At 31.9% G+C, this 21319-nt stretch overlaps 1 protein-coding gene across 1 annotated transcript in view; it reads right to left on the reverse strand.

Moving 5' to 3' along the window:
• The window catches only part of amon (prohormone processing protease amontillado), a 101898-nt gene that overhangs the window by 55188 nt on the left and 25391 nt on the right, over positions 1 to 21319 (reverse strand). Inside the window, exons 2-3 of the mRNA XM_076458091.1 lie at positions 17568 to 17672; positions 4576 to 4707 (exon numbers count right to left, since the gene is read on the reverse strand). Of these exons, the coding sequence (XP_076314206.1) occupies positions 4576 to 4707; positions 17568 to 17672 (237 nt within the window). The remainder of the gene's footprint in view (positions 1 to 4575; positions 4708 to 17567; positions 17673 to 21319) is intronic.

The following is a 21319-nucleotide window of genomic DNA, read 5'->3' on the forward strand; positions in this document are numbered from 1 at the left end:
GGCATGCAAGGTATTTAATAATTCTAGCCGATGCAAAATATTTATACACTCAGATCATACGAATATATTTACGTAGTAAATTTAGAATTTCCAAGATTGGATATGTCTTATACTTAATATAAATGAGAAGTAGAGATCAATTTAGGATACTAAAACTTTTAAGAAACAGACCTGTAACAAGTCGCACCCTAACAAAAGCAAACAAAGAGTGTTGGAATTTACGACTATAAAATCTTTCTGCACGTATTCATTTTCGATCATGCAGAAGTCAAACGAGGGGGTGCAACAGGGACACCAGAAGAGTTTACCCCGTATAATTAATTGGAATTTTCTAGAAGTATCAGATCTTCTTTATCATGTATATATATTTATTCAAGACTTTTCGACTGATATAAAAATTTCCTATTTCATCAACAGAGATTTCCAATACCATGTATTTCCCTAAGAGGCACATTCACATTTTAAAAGGTTTACTCAGTACTAGAGATCCAGAAAGCATTGCCTAATCCTATATTCTGATTTTAGGATAATCAATGAATATCTAATCTCAACAATAGTTATCTCGCCTTTTAAGGACATTCAGGCACTATGGGTTCAGATATACGCTCTTAAAATCATATTTTCAAATCAGTAGGATTTTAATTTGAAAACGTTTTCTTTTAAAGGCAGATTTTTACTTAAGTGCCCACTTTCTGACCATTTGATTTTGAATAATTCTGTTTTCCTTTAAATTTGAGTAAGATATGTTGGGAATAGAACTAATCAGAAAAATACGTCATTTTTATTATATATATCATAAAATATAAGAATTAGGCTTGTAATATTTTTAAATACTATCTGTATTTAAAAATCTGTATCTAGTCACTTAGGGATTTTCAAGAGTTAGAAAGGTCTATAATATTAGATATTAGTATTCTAACTACAATGTACAGGGTATGGATGATATAGTGTGTTCGGAATATGGTTGTTACACCCTCTTTTAAATCTTCAAAATCCCAAAGGAACTAGTTAACGAATGTAGTGATTAAAAATATAGTAGGCCTAACACTAACCTCTTATGACAGGTACAACTATAATCATGCTTCGCCAGCTTGTAAATATCAGTATGATATTTTGCTTGTTTTGAGTTTAATGAAAAATAATTAAAACTCTACATGAAACAAAAGATCAATTTACAGACACGTATGTCAGTCTTACGATCTCTAGTATATAAAAATAAGGCTCAGTTGAAAGGACAAATTTAAAATATAAATATATCACAAGAACAGTGCATTGTACGTTTTCCACATAGCAAAACTATATACAAGTTTTGTGTTATTTTGTGTACAATGAATATTGTCTAAGGCCTTGTTGGCTGAAATGTTTAGCATAGTACATTGAATGTAAAGAGATGCTAAGGGGTTCATGCTACTTACTACTCATGAAATACTCCTTTGTATTTCATAATTTTTAAACATTAGGAATTTGATACGATTGTTACAGAATTTTACATGAAGTAGACCACAGATTAGTTTATCCGAACTACGAACCGTAGTTTTTTCAGCAATTATCTTGTAAATCTAGATAGAAATTTCATCCAAACAAAAAAACAAATATATCACCCGTTAGTGAAAAGAGAAAAAAGAAAATAGATGTTAAAAAAAGATAAATTAATGGAACTTATTTTCTTCCCCCCCATTTGATTATGTTGAACATTTTACTTTTGTGAGCGGATACGTCCCCTTACTCGTCTTTTCTTACTTAGTTGCTGGTAATCGTCCTTTAATTAGCTTAAGATGGGATATGAATTTTATAATAACTGCAGTGACATAATACGAGGTCTGATCAAAAAGCTCTAAGGTTACAGGTGCCAGTACAGAGTCAGTGAGCTTCACTGAGGTGTGTATAAAGTACAAATAGTGATCTACTCCACGAAAAAGCCATTTCTCCAGACCTTATACTCGAGTTGCGAAAAACGTGTTTAAAGACAGACGTATTTCTTGCCCCTGTTGTAATACAAATGAACAGAAAAGAAGAACAACGTGTTTGCATCAAGGTTTGTGTGAAAAATGGTGAAGGAGGAACAGAAATCCTCGAAATGTTAATAATTGCCTTTGGTGACGACTGATTAAGTAAGGCTGTTGTTTATCAGTGGATAAAACGCTTCCAAGATGACCGGGAATCGGTTAAAGATGACCCACGTTCTGAGCGACCATCGACATCGTCCATTGACGAAACGGTCGTTAAGGTAAAAGAAAAAAAATTAAATAATCAACGATTAAGTATCCACGAAATTCAGATGAACTGGACATTTCCTTTGGATCGTGTCAGGATTCTGCATTATGGCAATGCGCCTTCACACACTGCTGTATCTGTTCAAGAATATTTGACAGAAAAAAAACATTCCTGTAATACCACACTCCATCTTGTCCAGTGTATTTTTTTTATCTGTTCTCTAAAATCAAGATTAAGTTGAAAGGAAAGAGATTTGATGACATTTCAACCATCTACAATAATGTGAAAGCAGAACTTAGTCGTATAGCAGTAGAAGGTTTCCAACTTTGCTTCCGAAAATGTCAGGAACATTGAAACAAGTGTGTATCAGCTGTGAGAGATTACTTTGAAGGGGATAGTATATAATACTGATGTATGTACATTATTCGTCGGAATAAAAGTGAAGTCTTAGAATTCTTTGACCATACCTCGTACATATATATATATATAGAGAGAGAAAAAAGTTTGTTTTTTATTTCGCGCAAAGGTACTCGAGGGAAGGCAGCTAGTCATCACTACCCACCGCCAACTCTTGGACTATTCTTTTACCAACGAATAGTGGGATTGACCGTAACATTATAACGCCTCCACGGCTGAAAAGGCGAGCATGTTTGGTGCGACGGGGATGCGAACTCGCGACCCTCAAATTACGACTCGCACTCCTTAACCCACCTGGCCATGCTGGGCCTATATAGAGAAAGAGAGAGAGAGATATAACTAGGCCATTGCATTAAAGAAATTACTAATTACTGAATAATAAAATAACAGATAAACATAGATCCTAGAATAAACTTAAACAGTGACATGCATGAACAATTATCTTCTACTTCAACGTCTTAACAAAATTACTTAAAACTAAATAAAATAATATTTTGTACGGTTTGAGCAAATTAAATGTGATATAGCGAAGTTATGGAAGCGTTTATTTTATCATCAGAATGAACTAGTAATGACAACACATTTCACCGTAAGGTCAAACAGTCAAAATATGTTACAAAGAAGGAAATACCGTACTGTACACAGTCTGAGTAAATGAACAATGATGGTACACTAGCAAAGCATATGTGTATAAACTGAATGTAGCTTCAGCTAAATATTAAAGCTTCTTGTGTATAATAAGTAAAGATAAATACAGAATATATCATGTATATTCTGATCTTACTGAAAACTTTGAGCAATGGTGTAGCTAACAGCCTCTTTGTTTTTTCGAAAAAGTTGGGCACTGAAATGACTAATAATGATCTAGTTGAACACTGAAGTGTTTTATCAGACGATCCTTCTGAAAGAATGGAATAACGACATACATAAATAATACTACTCAAGTTTCTAAAAGTGTATATAAAATAAATCTATGTATATAATCGTGTTTCAGCTTTGGAGATTACACACACGTTAAAATGGCATTAAGACATGTTTGTTGTTAAGCTCAAAACTTAAAAATATACTATTTACGCTGTACTCGTTTCGAATATCAGCACCGTAAATTAACAAGTTTAACACTGAGCAATTGAGAGGAGATTAATTTTTGACTGTTTAGGGATTATCTGTGGATTTCAGTGCGTTATCTTGCTTAAAATTTCCATCTCCTTGGTAATTAAAGAAGCGTAACAAATAGAAAGACAAAATAAATATTTTCTCATCTGTATCTTCAATTTTAAACAAATTAAGTAATATAACTGATACTGATGTATCAAAAGTCGGATTATTAAACTCTCTTGGCATTATAGGATATTTCAAATTATCTTCAGTACTTATTACACTTTTTTTATAAGCCTTCCCTATAAAATATTAACGTAATAACAAAGCATCTATAGTGATGTATTAGTAAAATTCGAATGATTTTCTAATAGAAAGAAATGATTGCTGATGATTTCTCAAAATGACAAAACATTGAATAATATTAAATATTCTTATATAAACAAATGCAAAATTATTTTCTCAGTCTGTAGGCACTAAATAACAAGGGTTAACATAGGATAGCATTCAAGCAGGAGAGTACACTATAAGAACGATGGCGGAATCCACTCAACACCAGAAATGGAAAACCAAGATGGCAGAATCCACTCAACACCAGAAATAATGAAGTTCACCAGAAATGGAAAACCAAGATGGTAGAATCAACTCAACACCAGGAATAATGAAGTTCACCAGAAATAGACAACCAAGATGGCAGAATCCACTCAACAACAGGAATAATGAAGTTAACGAGAAATGGAAAACCAAAATGGTAGAATCCACTGAACACCAAGAATAATGAAGTTCACTAGAAATGGATAAACATATTTTGTACGAGTACCTACAGTGTGGTGAAGAAGTACTTACCAAGTACCACTGGAATGGGAAGTAGGGATCGCTGGGCTCTTTAAGCGGAACTAGGTTCTCAGCACCGAGTTTCAACTCACGATATCCTCGCTTCTGTCTCTTGAAGCCAATCTGTTGAACAGCCAGCTCCACCTGCAACATAACGAACACGTTTTTAAACAAACTCTTACAGAGTTTAACAATAAAAATAACCGAGGCATTCACGGGTCTTAACCTGCTAAACAGTAGCTTCTATCACCAAGATAATAACACTATTTGTAGATACGCTGATCGACAGTTAGTTCAACCTTTAAGGTGATGAAGACATTTACAGACAGGTTATTAAACAGCTGGTCTCCAAGATAGTTAGAACAGGTTGTTTTTTTTTAACAATCTCATCTATTTACAAGATTATAAAAGCTCTCTAAATAGGTTATTGAAGAGTTACCTGTTCTTGGGATATAGAAACACCTTTCCCAGATCGAATACTCAACAGCTAGGTATATCTCTTAAAGAGATAATTATTTTAGACAGTTGTGGTCAACTAGTTGTATCTATGAAACAGAGATAACTTCCTCAATTGATCTGTTGAGCGAAAAATTATGTGTATAAGAGGTATAACTATCTGTTTGTGTAAAATATACTTGAAAACAGCTGTCAGTATGTAAAATAATTATTTGTATGTATAAGAATATTTTGATCAGCTGTTTGTGTGAAACAGAGAGCCAGTAATCGTCAGTCTGTTGAACTACCGTTGTTCATGTAAGACAGATAGAACAATGGTAAACAGTATATTAAAAAGTCATTGCACAATTATGGTAGATAGCATAATGGTAAACAATATTTATTAAGACTTCTTGAACGTATGTGTTTTTCTGATATTATGAATAGACGCATCTGTAAAATAGTGTGAGAACATTCACATCTGGTAAATAGTGTATGAACATTTATATCTGTAATATAGTGTGAATATATTTATATCTGTAATATAGTGTGAATATATTTATATCTGTAATATAGTGTGAGAACATTTATATTAGGTAAGTATTGTAAAAACATTTATAACTGTAACATAGTATGATAATATTTGTATCTGTTAAATATTTGAGCACATTTATGTCCAGTAAATAGTGTGATAAAATGTATAGCTTTAAATATCTGTAAGATTGTTTGTGAACATTTATACATGGCAGATAGTGTAAGAACATTTATAACATATCTGAAAAATAATGTTGAGTAGATTTATATTTCTTTGTTAACGTTTATATTTTTAAATATTTTTGTTATTTTAACTTTTAAAGTGTGTGTTTATCTTATAGCAAATCCACATCGGGCTATCTGCTGAGCCCACCGAAGGTAATCGAACCCCTGATTTTAGCATTGTATTAACTTTCAATTATAATAGTTTTATTAATATTTCAGTTGTGTAAACTGCATTCAAAGTTCTGAATAAAGCAGATTGGAAGTCAGTCACTAACTATGAAACAGAGAGATTGAAGCAAATGTTGTTCATAGTAATAATAAATGTTTTATTATGAAGAATATTTTCTGGTACTTCTATTATGGTGTGCATGTCTTTCGATTTCATCACTCTCAAAAGTGACCTTATGTTTGGCTTAAATAACACTGGGACGTGAACTGATTTAACCAGCGTATTTTTCTTCCATTATTAAGGGTAGCTGAGAAGATGAGGACCTTCATGTAATTACGAAAAGATGAAGCGAGAGTGAGAGAACACAGCCGATGGGAATAGGCAATTCCCCAATGTATTAATTCACTTTCACTGCTGAGACGTCTGTGAATGGTAATACACCAGGCCCAAACACATTTTCAAAGTCACTTTCACATAAGCTTAACACATTGTCTGAGTGTGACGTCATAACATAAGTCCTGATGTCACGCACTAATTATGATCGAGATGAAGTTACTCAAACTTTCGAAGTTTTTAAGTAAACTTTTCTCTAGTGATTATTTATTTATAAACAAATGAGGAACAAATGACTTTCTCTATGGGCGAAATGTCAATTTACAAATATACATTTGTTTCCATAGCAATAAGCAAATTAGAATATGAACGTCATCAGCTGATATCTTTGCTACTTGAAACCACAAAGTATAACAAAATATTTCTGCCTTGGAACACTGTCTGGGATCTTGTAAGACTTAAGTCTGAATCTGGTTAAACAAAATTTTGGATGAACCGCAATTTTAAATAAAAACTTAGATAATAATTTCTGTGGCATACAGTTAACAAATTAGGATTTTAGAATATATCTTTAATATAATTTATGTAATTACAATCTCCATGGTATATTGATAATAAATTAAGGTTTCATAATACACCTTTAATAAATTTATATATAAGATAATTTCTGTGGCATTTTGTTAACAAATTAAGATTTCTGGTATATATTTTTTGTTTGTTTGTTATAAAATTTCGCGCAAAGCTACTCGAGGGCTATCTGCGCTAGCCGTCCCTAATTTAGCAGTGTAAGACTAGAGGGAAGGCAGCTTCTCATCACCACCCACCGCCAACTCTTGGGTTACTCTTTTACCAACGAATAGGGGGATTGACTGTGACATTATAACGCCCCCCGGCTGAAAGGGCAAATATGTTTGGTGTGTCCGGGATTCGATCCCGCGACCCTGAATATATCTTTTAATATAATATATATAATGATAATTTCTGTAATATACTGACAACATATCAAAATTTTCTAAATACGTCTTTAATTTCATTTATAAACACTTTTTGGTATACTGATATGAAATTAGGATTTTCATTATATGTGTTTAATTTCGTGTATATACTCTTTGTGCCATGTATCTTTCGTAATATACCTACCATATCAGTCATATTTAAAATATGTTACTAAGAAATTAGCTTGAAAATAAAGTAAATGTTTTAATTAATGTTGAAATAGATTCACACAGAAACCAATGTACCAGTTGTGTATATACTTGACGTAAATAAAATGAATAACCAGACTGTAAATTAACAAAGTGTGTTACGTGTTTTTAAGTCTTAGTAATAGATAAATTGCAATTTTTTAAAATTCTGTAGATGGCAGCATGCAAACTGTATATTTGGCAAATAAATTATATAATTAAAAGTGTGACTAGCATGGATACTATATAATAATTAAAGTGAAAACCCCAGACTATATGAATACAACATGTATTGTGAGTCGTGCATACAAACTTCGCTTTGTGACTTATGCAAATAGATTATTTATTATTTTGTGTAAACTGACCTTTCACTGTAGCGTGTGTAAACAGACCACATAAACTGTGTTAAGACACTATATATTCTGAATCATATGAACAGACCTTGTATTGGAAGTTATATAAATAAATGAGGCATTATACATATGATTAAAGACCCATGAATTGTTACTTGTGTAAATAGATAAACAGACCATTCGTTTAATTTCTGTAAATAGTTCACATTATGTATAATTTTCCCATATAAATACATTTATATTATCAAAACCCAAATTCCCTCATTTTTAACCAGGCGGTTCCACCAAACTAGTCTTCGTTTCAGTGGTTTCGTAGCATCACAGGCCACTCTTTGGTAATTTAGATGTTTATTAAACATACTGCATATAACTCCGACGAAACATGTTGGTTGTTCAGGGCAAATTTTTATACTGAAAAGTATATTTTGATTCTACAAAACTTTTAAATAAAAAATAGTTTGGTAATGAAAGACAGTTTGTTGAAGAAAAAACGATTTGAGTTTTCTTTTCTACATAATATATATATATCACTTTTGTTGAAGTGAAACCACAACAAATTAGAGTTTCTATATAAATATTTAAAACCTCATTCGGTAAGCTACTTTCATAAAGTTATCATGGGATGTAAGGCTCTTCTTGTCGCACACAAAATATGGCGCAGTATTTCAACATTTTATTAAATTCTACGCCTCCAGTAGAAATAAACTGATAAAGAAAACCATTATAGCACCACTGTTCCTTTAACTTTCCAAATTTACGGTACTTCTTCCGGTCAGAAACTTACTCACATTTAAACTTTCGGTCTTGAAATATAAAGAAAGTGGAACAACGCTTAATCTAGATTTCTCGTAGCTATTAAGGAAATTACATTTCCTATTTTCTAAAATCCATCACATCCATTCAGGAACTTTGTTCCACTGTTAATATAAGATTTACTGTACGGCTCTGACAGATTCTTCGCGATAAGATTAGTTTCATCTAAACGTTTTATTTTTAATGTAGAAAAAATAGGAAGGAGTTTAAAAATTCAGCAGCATTTTTATACAATGTGTGGGTTGTTGGTGTAAAAATAAATAAAAATCACACTGCATAACACGTGATCAGGTAACAATATCACATATTACGAGACATAAGGTGAGGATTATACCACGCATTGTGTGATCTAGTGATACTAACATGTACTACTAGATGTAACGTGAGGATTAGACCATGCATCGTGTGATATAGTGATACTAACATGTACTACTAGATGTAACGTGAGGATTAGACTATACATTATGTGATTCGGTGATACTAATATGTACTACTACAAGATATAAAGTTAAAATTAAAACCACGAACCATGTGATCTCACGATAATACCACGTACGGTGAGACTCAATGGTTACACTCTTACCATTGATTTTGTGATTAAATCATGCACTGATAGGCTGGTGGTTATACCATGTTCAATGTGATTCAGGGATTAAGTTATTTATCGTGTGACTTAAGGATCAATAATGGTGAGAGTGTGACCCCGCAATTTCAGGTGGGGAACAATTATAAAGTGAGCCAGCAGAGCCTGACAAACTTAAGAATTGCAGACAGGGAATCCTATTCCTTTTTATGCGTGACGGCCCATCTTTTGTATTTACGTAATATTTGGTACTCGCACCAAGTATCGTGTGACTCAGTGATCAGATTATATTATATATTTACCGAAATGGAGACTAACACTGTTTTTCAATATTAGAACTAATGTCGCAGAATTTGCCAATACAAGCAGGTGCCACAAAAATGATAGTTGATAATTCAGAACATATCAGGATTCAGTGTAACAATTTTCATTCCCTTACTGGTCAGACTAGCTACCTAAATTTTACTGTATATTATAATATATAGCACTTAATTTTAGGGTTAGCACATTCTCTTTGTTTCTTAATTAACAGAGGTTAAAACGGAAATATTGATGCCTTTAGGTAGTCCCTCAAAGTTATTAACAATTTTAAAAGCAATATATGTTTTTAACACTAGCTGTGGTCAATGCCGGACCAGGACGATCGTAGTGCTTAGGCGCTTTCTTTTTGTAGGCCTACCATCCGTAAAAGTTAAACCAAAAGTAAGCTATATTATAGGTATATAAATTATAAATTTTGATTTGAAATGTAAATATTTATATGCACATGATGTATACTTGCTGTTTATATGTGTTAATACACTGTAGTTAAATATTGACATGTTAATGTTAATGTACTACATAAACTAGAGCTCATGAACAAAAATATATCGTATAACATAAAGATATAGTAAAGTTTTTGCAGTAAAATGTGTGTTTCATGTCTTGTGCTTATTAATTTTTGGCCCTCTAAGTTCATTTGAGGAAAATTTTCGTGGACCCATAGTTTTTGATACTATATGTATTCCAAATTTGCTTAATGTGTCTAATAAATAATCCGACCCCGGCTGTGGAACGTGATTTATAAATTGAATCTTATACAAATGGTAATCTTTAGTGCGTTGAATTAACATAATATTTTAAAGCTTAAACTTCGTCCAGTTATTCGTTTGACAGATGATGAATGTTTATAATGTTTTTAGTCAAATGTATTTCAACAATCCACTTTGATAACTAATACATAGGAAATTCAAATATATTTAAGATATAGGTCACCAGCGTATTGTAATTTCTCTAGAGAAACATTTTTTTTCTTAACGATGCTCTGGTTTAACGATGAGCGTGTTATCGTTAAAGGAGCCAAAAAGACGATCGATTTTTATATCATCAATACTTGCTTATTAACAACAAGCTAAAACTCTAGCTTTAAGAGTTTAAGTTTAAGAGAACACATTTTATGACGTAATGAATATAAAACGTTCTGATGACGTAAGTAAAATTTCTCGTAGATGAAGACTGAAAGCTGGCGACACATTAAACCATTGCGGATGTTGTAGATGATTTTTTTTAAGACGAAGTGAAATTCGATGTAGTGCACATTTAAGGTAAACACTTAACATGATTAATGTCATATAGTAAATGGTTAGGTTATGAAAATGTTTTTATATCTACGAAATTTCAAATCTTTTCAGGCCCGGCATCGCCAAGCGCGTAAGGCGCGCGACTCGTAATCCGAGGGTCGCGGGTTCGCGCCCGCGTCGCGCTAAACATGCTCGCCCTCCCAGCCGTGGGGCGTTATAATGTGACGGTCAATTCCACTTTTCGTTGGTAAAAAAGTAGCCCAAGAGTTGGCGGTGGGTGGTGATGACTAGCTGCCTTCCCTCCAGTCTTACACTGCTAAATTAGGACGGCTAGCGTAGATAGCCCTCGAGTAGCTTTGTGCGAAATTCCAAAACAAAAAATCAAATCTTTCCTTCGTCTTTGTTCCTATTAAATAGCCGAATATGAAACGCTTGAAGACAAAAATTAAACAAAAATTTTAAAGCACTGTGCTCTCTTTGAAATAATCTGAATATTAACATAATTGAGAACGTAATATAGATATTTTTTAGATTATAAAAGTATTTTTGAATTTTCTAACTTGAAATTTTTCATCATTGTGAGAGGAATGACTTCTGTAACCATGATAATTATGATAAAACTTATCAAACCAAGTAGTTGTGATAAACATGTTACATGTGAAACTCTTTAAATTTGTTTTAGTACTGTTGAGTAATAAAGAAAAATAAAACAACAATTTTGATAGTATTAACTAGAAATATTTCAAAATACTATTTTGCTTAAAAACATAAAGTTGTATATTTTTACTGAATATCTCAATTACTGGTTTTCTTTTCTCTGTTGACGAGACGTATTAATTATATGGGAAAAAAAACTACATTGTAATTCTACTTTTTGACTGCTATAATATAATATTTATATTACTCAATGGAATAGACTTTCAAATCGAAAAGTATCAGAGAAAGAAGTAGAGAATAATTTACAATACTTTAAAACAATCAATATATCTGATACAACCATACAAACCATACGTATATGAATATTACATTATAGCTATATAATTTGTTCGGCAAAACTTCAGTAGAATTAATGAGATATTAAGCACAGCCGCAATTTAGAATTGTTATTGTGTAGTTAACAATCTGAATAATAATACAACAGACAGAAGAATTCAATAGAAGTTTCTTAACATTCAACACGAGATTCCTTAATATTGGTTTGTTCAATGTAAATTAAAAGTGACGCCAGAATTTGACCATGTAGTAATAGTTGCATTAATAGAGTCGTATCAGAAAGTATTGAAAGTAACCTAACCTAATTAGAATGTGTTTTTCATATAGCAAAGCCACTAAGGGCTATCTGCTCAGCCCACCGAGGGGAACCTAATTAGAAAGAGCTCGAACAAACTCACAACCTCAAGAGATGAGTTGAGTTTTGTTGACTTAGGGTTCAAACTGGTAATCACGAGCCTCTCTAAAACCTTAATTGAATTTCATTCTCAATTCTACTTACTAAAGTAAAGCCATCCACTTCAACTACAAGACGGCATTCAGTAGACACAAGTAACTTTATACCAGCTTCATTTCCTAGTCTTGAGTTAGTTCGTTTATTCTAACGAATTTAATGGTTCATTCTTTGTACAGCATGTCTATTATGATTAATATCAAACAATAGAATGCTTTTCCTGGGAAGCTACATTCTTAAAACTACAAAATACGTTTTCTTAAAAACAGTTTTCCAAATATGCCGACCATACGTCTGTTGGTAATATGCTAAACTGGGTACATAATTAACGTTTTCTTTACAAAAATTATTTTGCTTATCCTGTGGAACAGTAAACACCAAACTCTGTAAGACAGGTTGGTCACGGGCTCAAATTCCCTTCACGGAAAATGCTCGCACTTTCAGCCCTAGAGACGTTGTTATGCGACAACTAATCCCACTTTTCGTTGATAAACGAGTAGCCCAACAGTTGGTGGTGATGGTATTGACTAGTTGCCTTCCGTCTATCTGTCTCATAAATTATGGAAGACTAACAGAAACAGCTCTGGAGCAGTTTTTTTGAAATTCAGAAACGAACAAACTAAAAGATATTGAGTTTATTTAAAGATATGAAGGTAAAGTTATCTACGAAAACTATACAAAACTCATTGAATTTCAAGAAGTAATGATGCAGAGTTACTCACATCAATGAAAAATTTAACCAAGTAAATATGAACAAAAAGTATAAACATACTATACAATCCATAACATGTTAATGTTGAGCTAAACATAGTTGAAAATTACGTTGTTCATTATTCATCATAATTTCTAAAACAGTGTTAGTTTTATTCTGTGAATTTGATATTTGAATATTTCTTGTTCAAATAGTATGAAATCTGATTCCCGTATTCTTGTACTTGAACGGAAACAAATGTATCATTGATATGAGTCCACAATAGAATGATTTTAATAAGACCAGACATTTTTCTCCCTCTAATAATTGTTCTTGATAATTTCCTTCGGTTTCTGTTATTTGACGGATTTAAGTAATAATAACAGTATTAGTAGTAGTATATTTGTTGGATCTCTTTTAGAGGTTATTTGTCATATACCTAAAGTTCATAATTATTTGTTGTCTTCCAAAATGTGTAGTGTATATTGGAACATTTTACACATTTTAAAGATTTTTATTATCAAAATGTCTAAAATTAATAAATCAGATGGATCTCTGAGACTAATAATATGAATTATTGGTATTTATAACCACTGTTTGGGAGACTTTCTAGTCTAATGTTTTGAAAGCTTTACAAGTTTTGAATTCACTGTTAAAGAAACTTTGACCTTTCATATTCAGCAGAGAATGCCATAACGATGCGTTTACGTTTGTTAAAATATTTGTGTAAAACTACATAAGAATTACCAACGTTAGCCATCACTAATACTGAACTGGTCGACTATAGGAAAGGCAGTTAGTAAAACTACACAAGGGTTATCTACGTTAGCCATCACTAATATTGAACTGGTAGGCCAGAGGAAAGGCATCTAGTCTTGTCAGGTCTTGGTCTATTCTTCTGTGACCGAATAGTGGGATTTGATCATCACTCTTGTAACGAATCCATGGTCTCAAAATGGATTTGCGATTTTATAACTTGTGTCAATAAGGTTCAATCTGTATCGAATCCACTATCCAGCACACCAACGACTGGACCAAACTCGATCTAGGTATGAAGTAGATTGATTCATTGCCCACCAAGAACTCTTCCTCATAAACTACTGACTCACGTCAAACCTATTTTATATGTTCTTCATTTGTTGTACATAGTCTAAATAAACATATTTTCAAGTTAACATTTTCATTGCTGTTTAACAATCAATTTATTTGAAATTAGTAGAAAAATGAAAATATGAAATTGTGAAGAAAATAACACAAGCATTAAAAACGGGTGAACGTACTTCCGAAATCATTATCATGCGTTAGTTCTTATAACGTCCTATATTAATGTTTACAGTTATTACTCTCGTCCCCAAAAGGAGGGGAGGAGACGAAGGTATCGCAGTTGGGTCAACGTGTGTGTGTGTGTATGTCTGTGTTTCTGCGCGCATATCTCGAAAATTTTTTTTGAATTTCGCACAAAGCTCCATGAGGGCTGTCTGCGCTAGCCGTCCCTAATTTAGCAGTGTGAGACTAGAGGGAAGGCAGTTGGTATCAACATCCACCGCTAACTCTTGGGCTACTCTTTTACCAACGAATAGTGGGATTGACCGCACATTATAACGCCCCCACGGCTAAAAGAGCAAACATGTTTGATGTAACGGAGAATCTCTAAAGTGAATAAACCGATGTAGATGTAAATTTTACACAAGATGAAAAGTCAGTGTGGGAAAGTCCTCCATAAATTTAGTACGGATCCGGATTCTGGATTACTTTCAAGTACATTTTATAACGGGAAGATAGGATATTGTCTGTATGTTGGGTTGATAACTCTGTAAGTGTGATCGGATTTGTAGCAAATCTCATGGGTATATTACGGTTGAGATCCCTTATCACACTACAAAAAAATAACCAAATCGTTGATCATTTTTGGATCTAAGAAGGATTTTCTGTATTCTCTAAAGTGAAATTTAACGTAATTTAATATAAAAGCATGCAATCTTGAAAGGGAGCGGCGGGACAAGGCTATGTAAGCTCTCTGATTCCTCTTGTTTCAGTTGAAACATTAGAAGACCTTCAAATGTGTCACTAAGAATACTTACATACATTTCAAGTTGATTTAGTCTAGACTTCCATCTGTTACAGAAAAATGTTTTCGAGTTATTCGTATAAAAACAATTGCAGAATAATATTTAGTTCCATTTTAACCATCATATCATAATAATTGAGTTGAAGTTACGTTTGTCGTTTTTCAGATACAAATAAATTTAAATCTGTTTATACAGAAAACAAAAAATATTAAAATGTTGTTGAACTTGATTGAAGGTGACTATTTTTTATATTGATGTGTAATTTCTAACGTTTCCTCAGAAGCGAATGTTTATTCATAATTAACTACTATGTTTGCTGTTAGTTAATTTTTACAGTCAGGTGCATTTGTTTTTGAGCTCTGTTATATTACCAAATAAAAAGGTTGAAGAAAATCTTAAAACTGAAATAATTTCTTACTAACCTAGTTTGTAACGTTTAAACAAAGCTTCTAATACTGAGATTTTGTAAATTTACTTCTCTCCAAAAACTCCCAAATCTTGAAAGCTTACTCTTTGATAAACAACATCTTGTACTAGTAGAAGAAAAACCAGCTATTCTCCTTGGCAGGATATATGCATATAGACAGGTTAAATGTATTTTAAAACCTGTTTTTGAAATAATGATTTCTTTACTTTTTTTAAGATTTAAAGATATCGTTTATGACAGTGAGTTTTAATTTGTTATGTATAAGTTACATAAAGAATTTAGACTTCAATAGCAGGTAGTTATCCATTCGAACAAAAACACACGATAACCTATGATTAAACTCTACAAGGCCGTTTGGCAAGCTAATAAAACACGTGCTATCCTATGATTCATTAAAGTCTGTTTGGTCATATAGTAAAATACAGAAACAAATATTTTTATAGATCCAGTGATAGATGTGAATTCTGAAGAATAAAAATACAAGCACCCACATACTAGTTAACACTAAATGGTTGTTTATTAAAATGATAACAACGCATATAATAAAAAAAACAGTACTAAACTGTTATCCACTACAATAAAGAACAACAACATACCAATCATGAATTCACTGCTAGATGACCACATACTGGAATAAAGAAACACATACTAACCATGGATCTAATACTAGATGGCTATTTTCTATAATAAAAAAACACGTTAATCTAGGATTTATTGGTAGATGGCCATTTATTAGAAAAAAAACGAGCTGATCTAGGATCCAAAAATAAATGCCAATAGAATAAAAAACATGTTTCAAAAAAAGACTGGAAAGTAGGCCTAAAATGCCTTAGCACATACAGTATATTCAGGTTGAAACTCGCACCTTTCTACAGTTTTTTTCTTTGTTACTTGGTACCTTTATTCTTATGGTATCACATAGAGGAGGTACAAACAAAAATCATTCAAGACTTCTTATGATAATGGCTGTACTTCTCTGGATAATAAAGAAATATTAATTAAGGTAATTACCTGAGATACATGCATAGAAAATTAGTAGTAACAAAACAAAAAAATTAAAATTATTACCAAACATGTTAGTAATCAGATGAACTAAAATAAACTGAGACACAATAAAAATTAAAGAAATTATCATTCGAAATCTGTGTGGGGTATATAACCCTGTACTCCCTCACTTAACAAATGCCCAGAGTCGCGATAAATACTATATAAATCTAATAGTTTGTCTTGAAACCAAAACTGTAATATATCGAAATAAAATTTTGCTTTAAGTTATAAAGATATTCACGAAATGAACACCAATATTTACTCTTGTTAGCAGAGCTGATGAAAAAGTTTGACTCAAAATGAAAGAGAATTTTGTGAAGGCCAATCTAAAACCAACCATGGACGAAGAATAATAAACCAACCATGTTCTTCTCGTCGTAGATTTCTCATTTTACAATAATATTCTCGCGACAGGAACAAAATTCAAATAATTTGAAATAAATGGCATTCATTGCTTTACATACAGAACTGAATCTAATATTGTATATTACTTTATAGTGGTTTTAAAATATTCTAAATAGGTTTGAAGATATTAACTATAAGTTATTCTTTTTCTAGCTCTTGAACGTGTACGAAGAAAAAATACATCCAGTACGTCATAATCCACATCTGCATTATCTTATGTGAAGTTAAGAAAGTTAAACAATGGCTTCCTGCCACGTAAAATTAGAATCAATATAACAAGACAACACTTAGTATCGTCTGAGATCAGAAACACACAGAAATATGTGTATATATTAAAAGTATTATAATTTATCTCTAAAAATATCTACTTGCAGGTTGATAAAAAAGACGCAGCTTCGTCAAATGTCGAATATTATCCGATATGTATTTCGTAAATGTTAGAGGTAAGTACATTTATTTAAGTAAGCCTTAATTAAGTTATTTTTCTATTACTTTACTTGACTATCAATGACTCACGTGTTGTTGTTGATCTTCTGTTTCTTTTTGAGAAATTTACCTGTGTTATCAGAACTCCCTTAGAATGTGTACATCATTGTAAAACAGTAAAGAAAATGTGCAATATGTTTTTAAAACACTAGTTATAAAACAATTAATAGTTGGATTTCTTCCAGGCTTTAGTTTAAAATAATCTTACTTATTACTTATTACTAGTTCGTGATTAAGAAGGACTTACCAGAGGATCGGCCTTCAACTGTCTGGTGTGAGGAATACTACGCTTTGTTCTAATATGTGGTAAAGCTCGATGAATAAAGTGAAATTCTTTATCGGAACCTAAAACCTTAAAAAAGAAGAAAGAGAAAATCTTTCATATAAATAGGTCAGTAAAAACATTTCAAGGTTGTAAGAATTTAATTTCTTTAACCTGCATAACACTTAACAAAACAATATGCAGCAAGGGATGTGTAAGTTTTCGTTTATATGAGATGAAAAACAGAACAAACAAGAATAATCTTGGCATTTAAAACAAATAAAGTTAATTAGAAAAAAAAGTTCATATCATGGCAGAATGAACCAGAAGAAGTTATTTATTATTACAGCAAACAGAGTAAACCAGAAGATCCTTCATGTTAACTTAGAACTAACCTAAAAAAGAAATCCTATTACAACAACTACAGTGAACCTGAATAATCTTAGATTTATAATAAATAGTGAGCTAAACCGTGCATAAAACTCTTAAGTATTAAACTTCAGAAAAATTTTATCAGTTCCTTTTCTAACATCTAAATCTCTCTCTATTTTGTAAGTTTGCGTTTTTCCTGTTCGATAATTAATCTCATTACAGGGGCTTAATCCGCAATTTATATGAAATATTAGAATATATTTATATAGCAATATGACGCCACATTAATATGCGTGTTGTTTCTTTAAAGCTGATTTACAATGTTCTGTTGACTATTAGACGGTGCAATACCACCCCGGTTAACTCATGGTGGAGATAAATATGGATGTTTCTGAGGTAAGACATTTGTGCAGTGATATTTTTAAATTATGTAAAACCAAAGACACAACGTTAAAGTAAAGAATTTTTTGATAATCTTAAAAGAAGTGAAAAACATCGCATAGTAGACTGTTTAGAATAGTAGGGGGATCTGAAGCCAGATATGAAGTCAATCCAGTGTAACACTTTCAATTATAAAATTACAAAGAACAGCAATCCGACGTCACTGTGATAAAATTGGTACCGTTAAGAGTATAGCAAACAAATATTTGAAGCTGACGAATAACTACAAGCCAATACTGCAATGAAACTGGTCCCGTTCACAATACAGTAAACTAATATCTGAATCTAACGAATGATTACAGGTCAATATTGCACAATCTTCTAGCGAAACCTTCAGCGTATATATATCTTTTAAACATGTGTCGGTTAAAACTAATCCCACAGAAACTGTTTCAGTTGAAGTTTTAGTGTTGACAAGAGTATAAACTCATTACCTTCATTCTGGATAAGATTGACAGTAGAAGAAAAGTTTTATGTATAGTATGGGAGCTGGAACCTTTTTCATGTAACACGCTATCAACCCCTTTATGATAATGTAATAATTAATACCCCTCAGAAGATAAGTGTTATTAAACTTGCTTTCTCAAGCAATATTTAAGGATAATTCAAAATTTGTAACAAAATAAATGCTTTTTAATATATATTAATTTTACTGTTTCACATACATCAAAATATATCAAGAACGCTGAATTTTGTTTTTCACTTTCAACAGTTGCAGAACTAACAGACAAAACCGCAACTAGCTAAATACAGAGTTACGTCCACGTAGTGCTTTTTCTGCACTAACATGATTAAGCCCACCTACTTTACGTTGCTACGCAACTCAGTCTTGGTATTTCATAGAAAATAAGTAAGACGTGAAGTTCATAAACATCAACAGTGCAGACTTCGTTAAGGTGTAGCAAACGGTCTCTGTAATACCGCTTGTAAACTAAAGTACATTTCGACAATGTCAAACTGCAATTCTTTCTAACATCAAACAAACAATCTTAGATATTTCAAGTTAAAAAGGACCTTGTATCTTCTTACGTAATCCCACACAAATATTAATAAATTCATTGATACTTTGCCAATCATTAAATACAAATTCAATTTTCTCTTAAAACACAGAAAAATTAGAACAACCCATGGGTACATAGAAACATTAGAACAATCCATTAGTATATAGAAACATTAGAACAACCCATGGGTATATAGAAACATTAGAACAACTCATGGGTATATAGAAACTTTAGAACAACCCATGGGTATACAAAAACATTAGAACAATCCATGGGTATATAGAAACATTAGAACAGCCCATAGGTATATAGAAACATTATAACAACCCATGGGTACTCCAATTTATTATATACCTGGCTTTCTTCTCTGCAGCGTCACAGACACGACAAACAATGTATAGATATTACTGTTTAACTAGCATAATGTGTGATATGCAAACATTTATTTGGTTATTTTCTGTTTTCTTTGACTGGTCACGAGGTATACTCTTTAATGACACTACTGTGAACTTAAAAGTTTGAAACATGAAGGAATCCCAGAACATGTATAATCAATGAATGCGACTCCTGTGTGTTGAGTGACTAGGATGCAACAAACCATAGTGGTAGTTCAATTCGCGCATACACTCGTCTAGCTGTTCGTTTTGATCAAAGAATTCAGTAGGGGGAATGTGGTTAACTTCGTTTCGCTCTAGCCGCTACAGTACAGTAAAATACACTACGTAAGGGTGGGAAGTGTTCTTTTACACTAGTTGTGTTGGAGAAACGAGTATAGGTATAAAATATATCATTTAGTTTGTAAAATAAATTATCTTAGTATAACTTAAAATACACCGAGCTACAACAACTATTCCCAACAACTAGAAACATATTGAGTAACCTAGGGAGAAACAGCTAGAAACACATTGAGTCGACAGGTGTACGTACACTTATAAACGTACTGAGTCGCTGGGGGTGGGTCACCTTGAAACTTAAAGAAGATGTAGAACCTTATAGAGTAACTTAATAGGTGATTTTACCTGAAATAAAATATTCAATTTATAAGTAAAGTTACGTATGAACAATTGGCATTAATGAAATATAAGACGTATTCATGAAAATCAGAAAATGCATTGGCGAGGAGTCCAAGTTGCAACAAAGTTATTATAAAATAAGTTTAAAAATACAAGTTGTTCTTGTATGTGAGAGTACAAACTAACACAAAGTTATTATAAAATAAGTCTAAAAATACAAGTTGTTCTTGTATGTGAGAGTACAAACTAACACAAAGTTATTATAAAATAAGTTTAAAAATACAAGTTGTTCTTGTATGTGAGAGTACAAACTAACACAAAGTTATTATAAAATAGGTCTGAAAATACATGTTGTCCTTGAGTGTGAGAGTAGAAACTAACACAAAGTTATTATAAAATAAGTCTAAAAATACAAGTTGTTCTTGTATGTGAGAGTACAAACTAACACAAAGTTATTATAAAATAGGTCTGAAAATACATGTTGTCCTTGAGTGTGAGAGTACAAACTAAAACAAAGCTATTATAAAATAGGTCTGTATATACATGTTGTCCTTGAGTGTGAGAGTACAAACTAAAACAAAACTATTATAAAATAGGTCTATATATACATGTTGTCCTTGAGTATGAGACAGAGGAATATATATATATTTTTGAAGCTTTTTGAACTTTCAGGTTTTCTGGGAGGTGATCCCTATATTGCAGTAAAAGCTTATTAGGTATTTTTGGAATAATTAGGGTTTGTAGAATTACAGATAAATTTATATATCTTATCGTCGTTTGGAAAAAAAGTATAATTTTTCGTGGAATCTTACTTTCACAGAGGGTGTTTATTCTTAATAAGAACAATATATTTTATTTATGTATTAATATAATTTCTAAAGTTTCAAATTAATTTGTTTTAACGATTAAA

Source organism: Tachypleus tridentatus, chromosome 1 (assembly GCF_004210375.1).
Source record: "Tachypleus tridentatus isolate NWPU-2018 chromosome 1, ASM421037v1, whole genome shotgun sequence".
Lineage (NCBI taxonomy): Eukaryota > Metazoa > Arthropoda > Merostomata > Xiphosura > Limulidae > Tachypleus > Tachypleus tridentatus.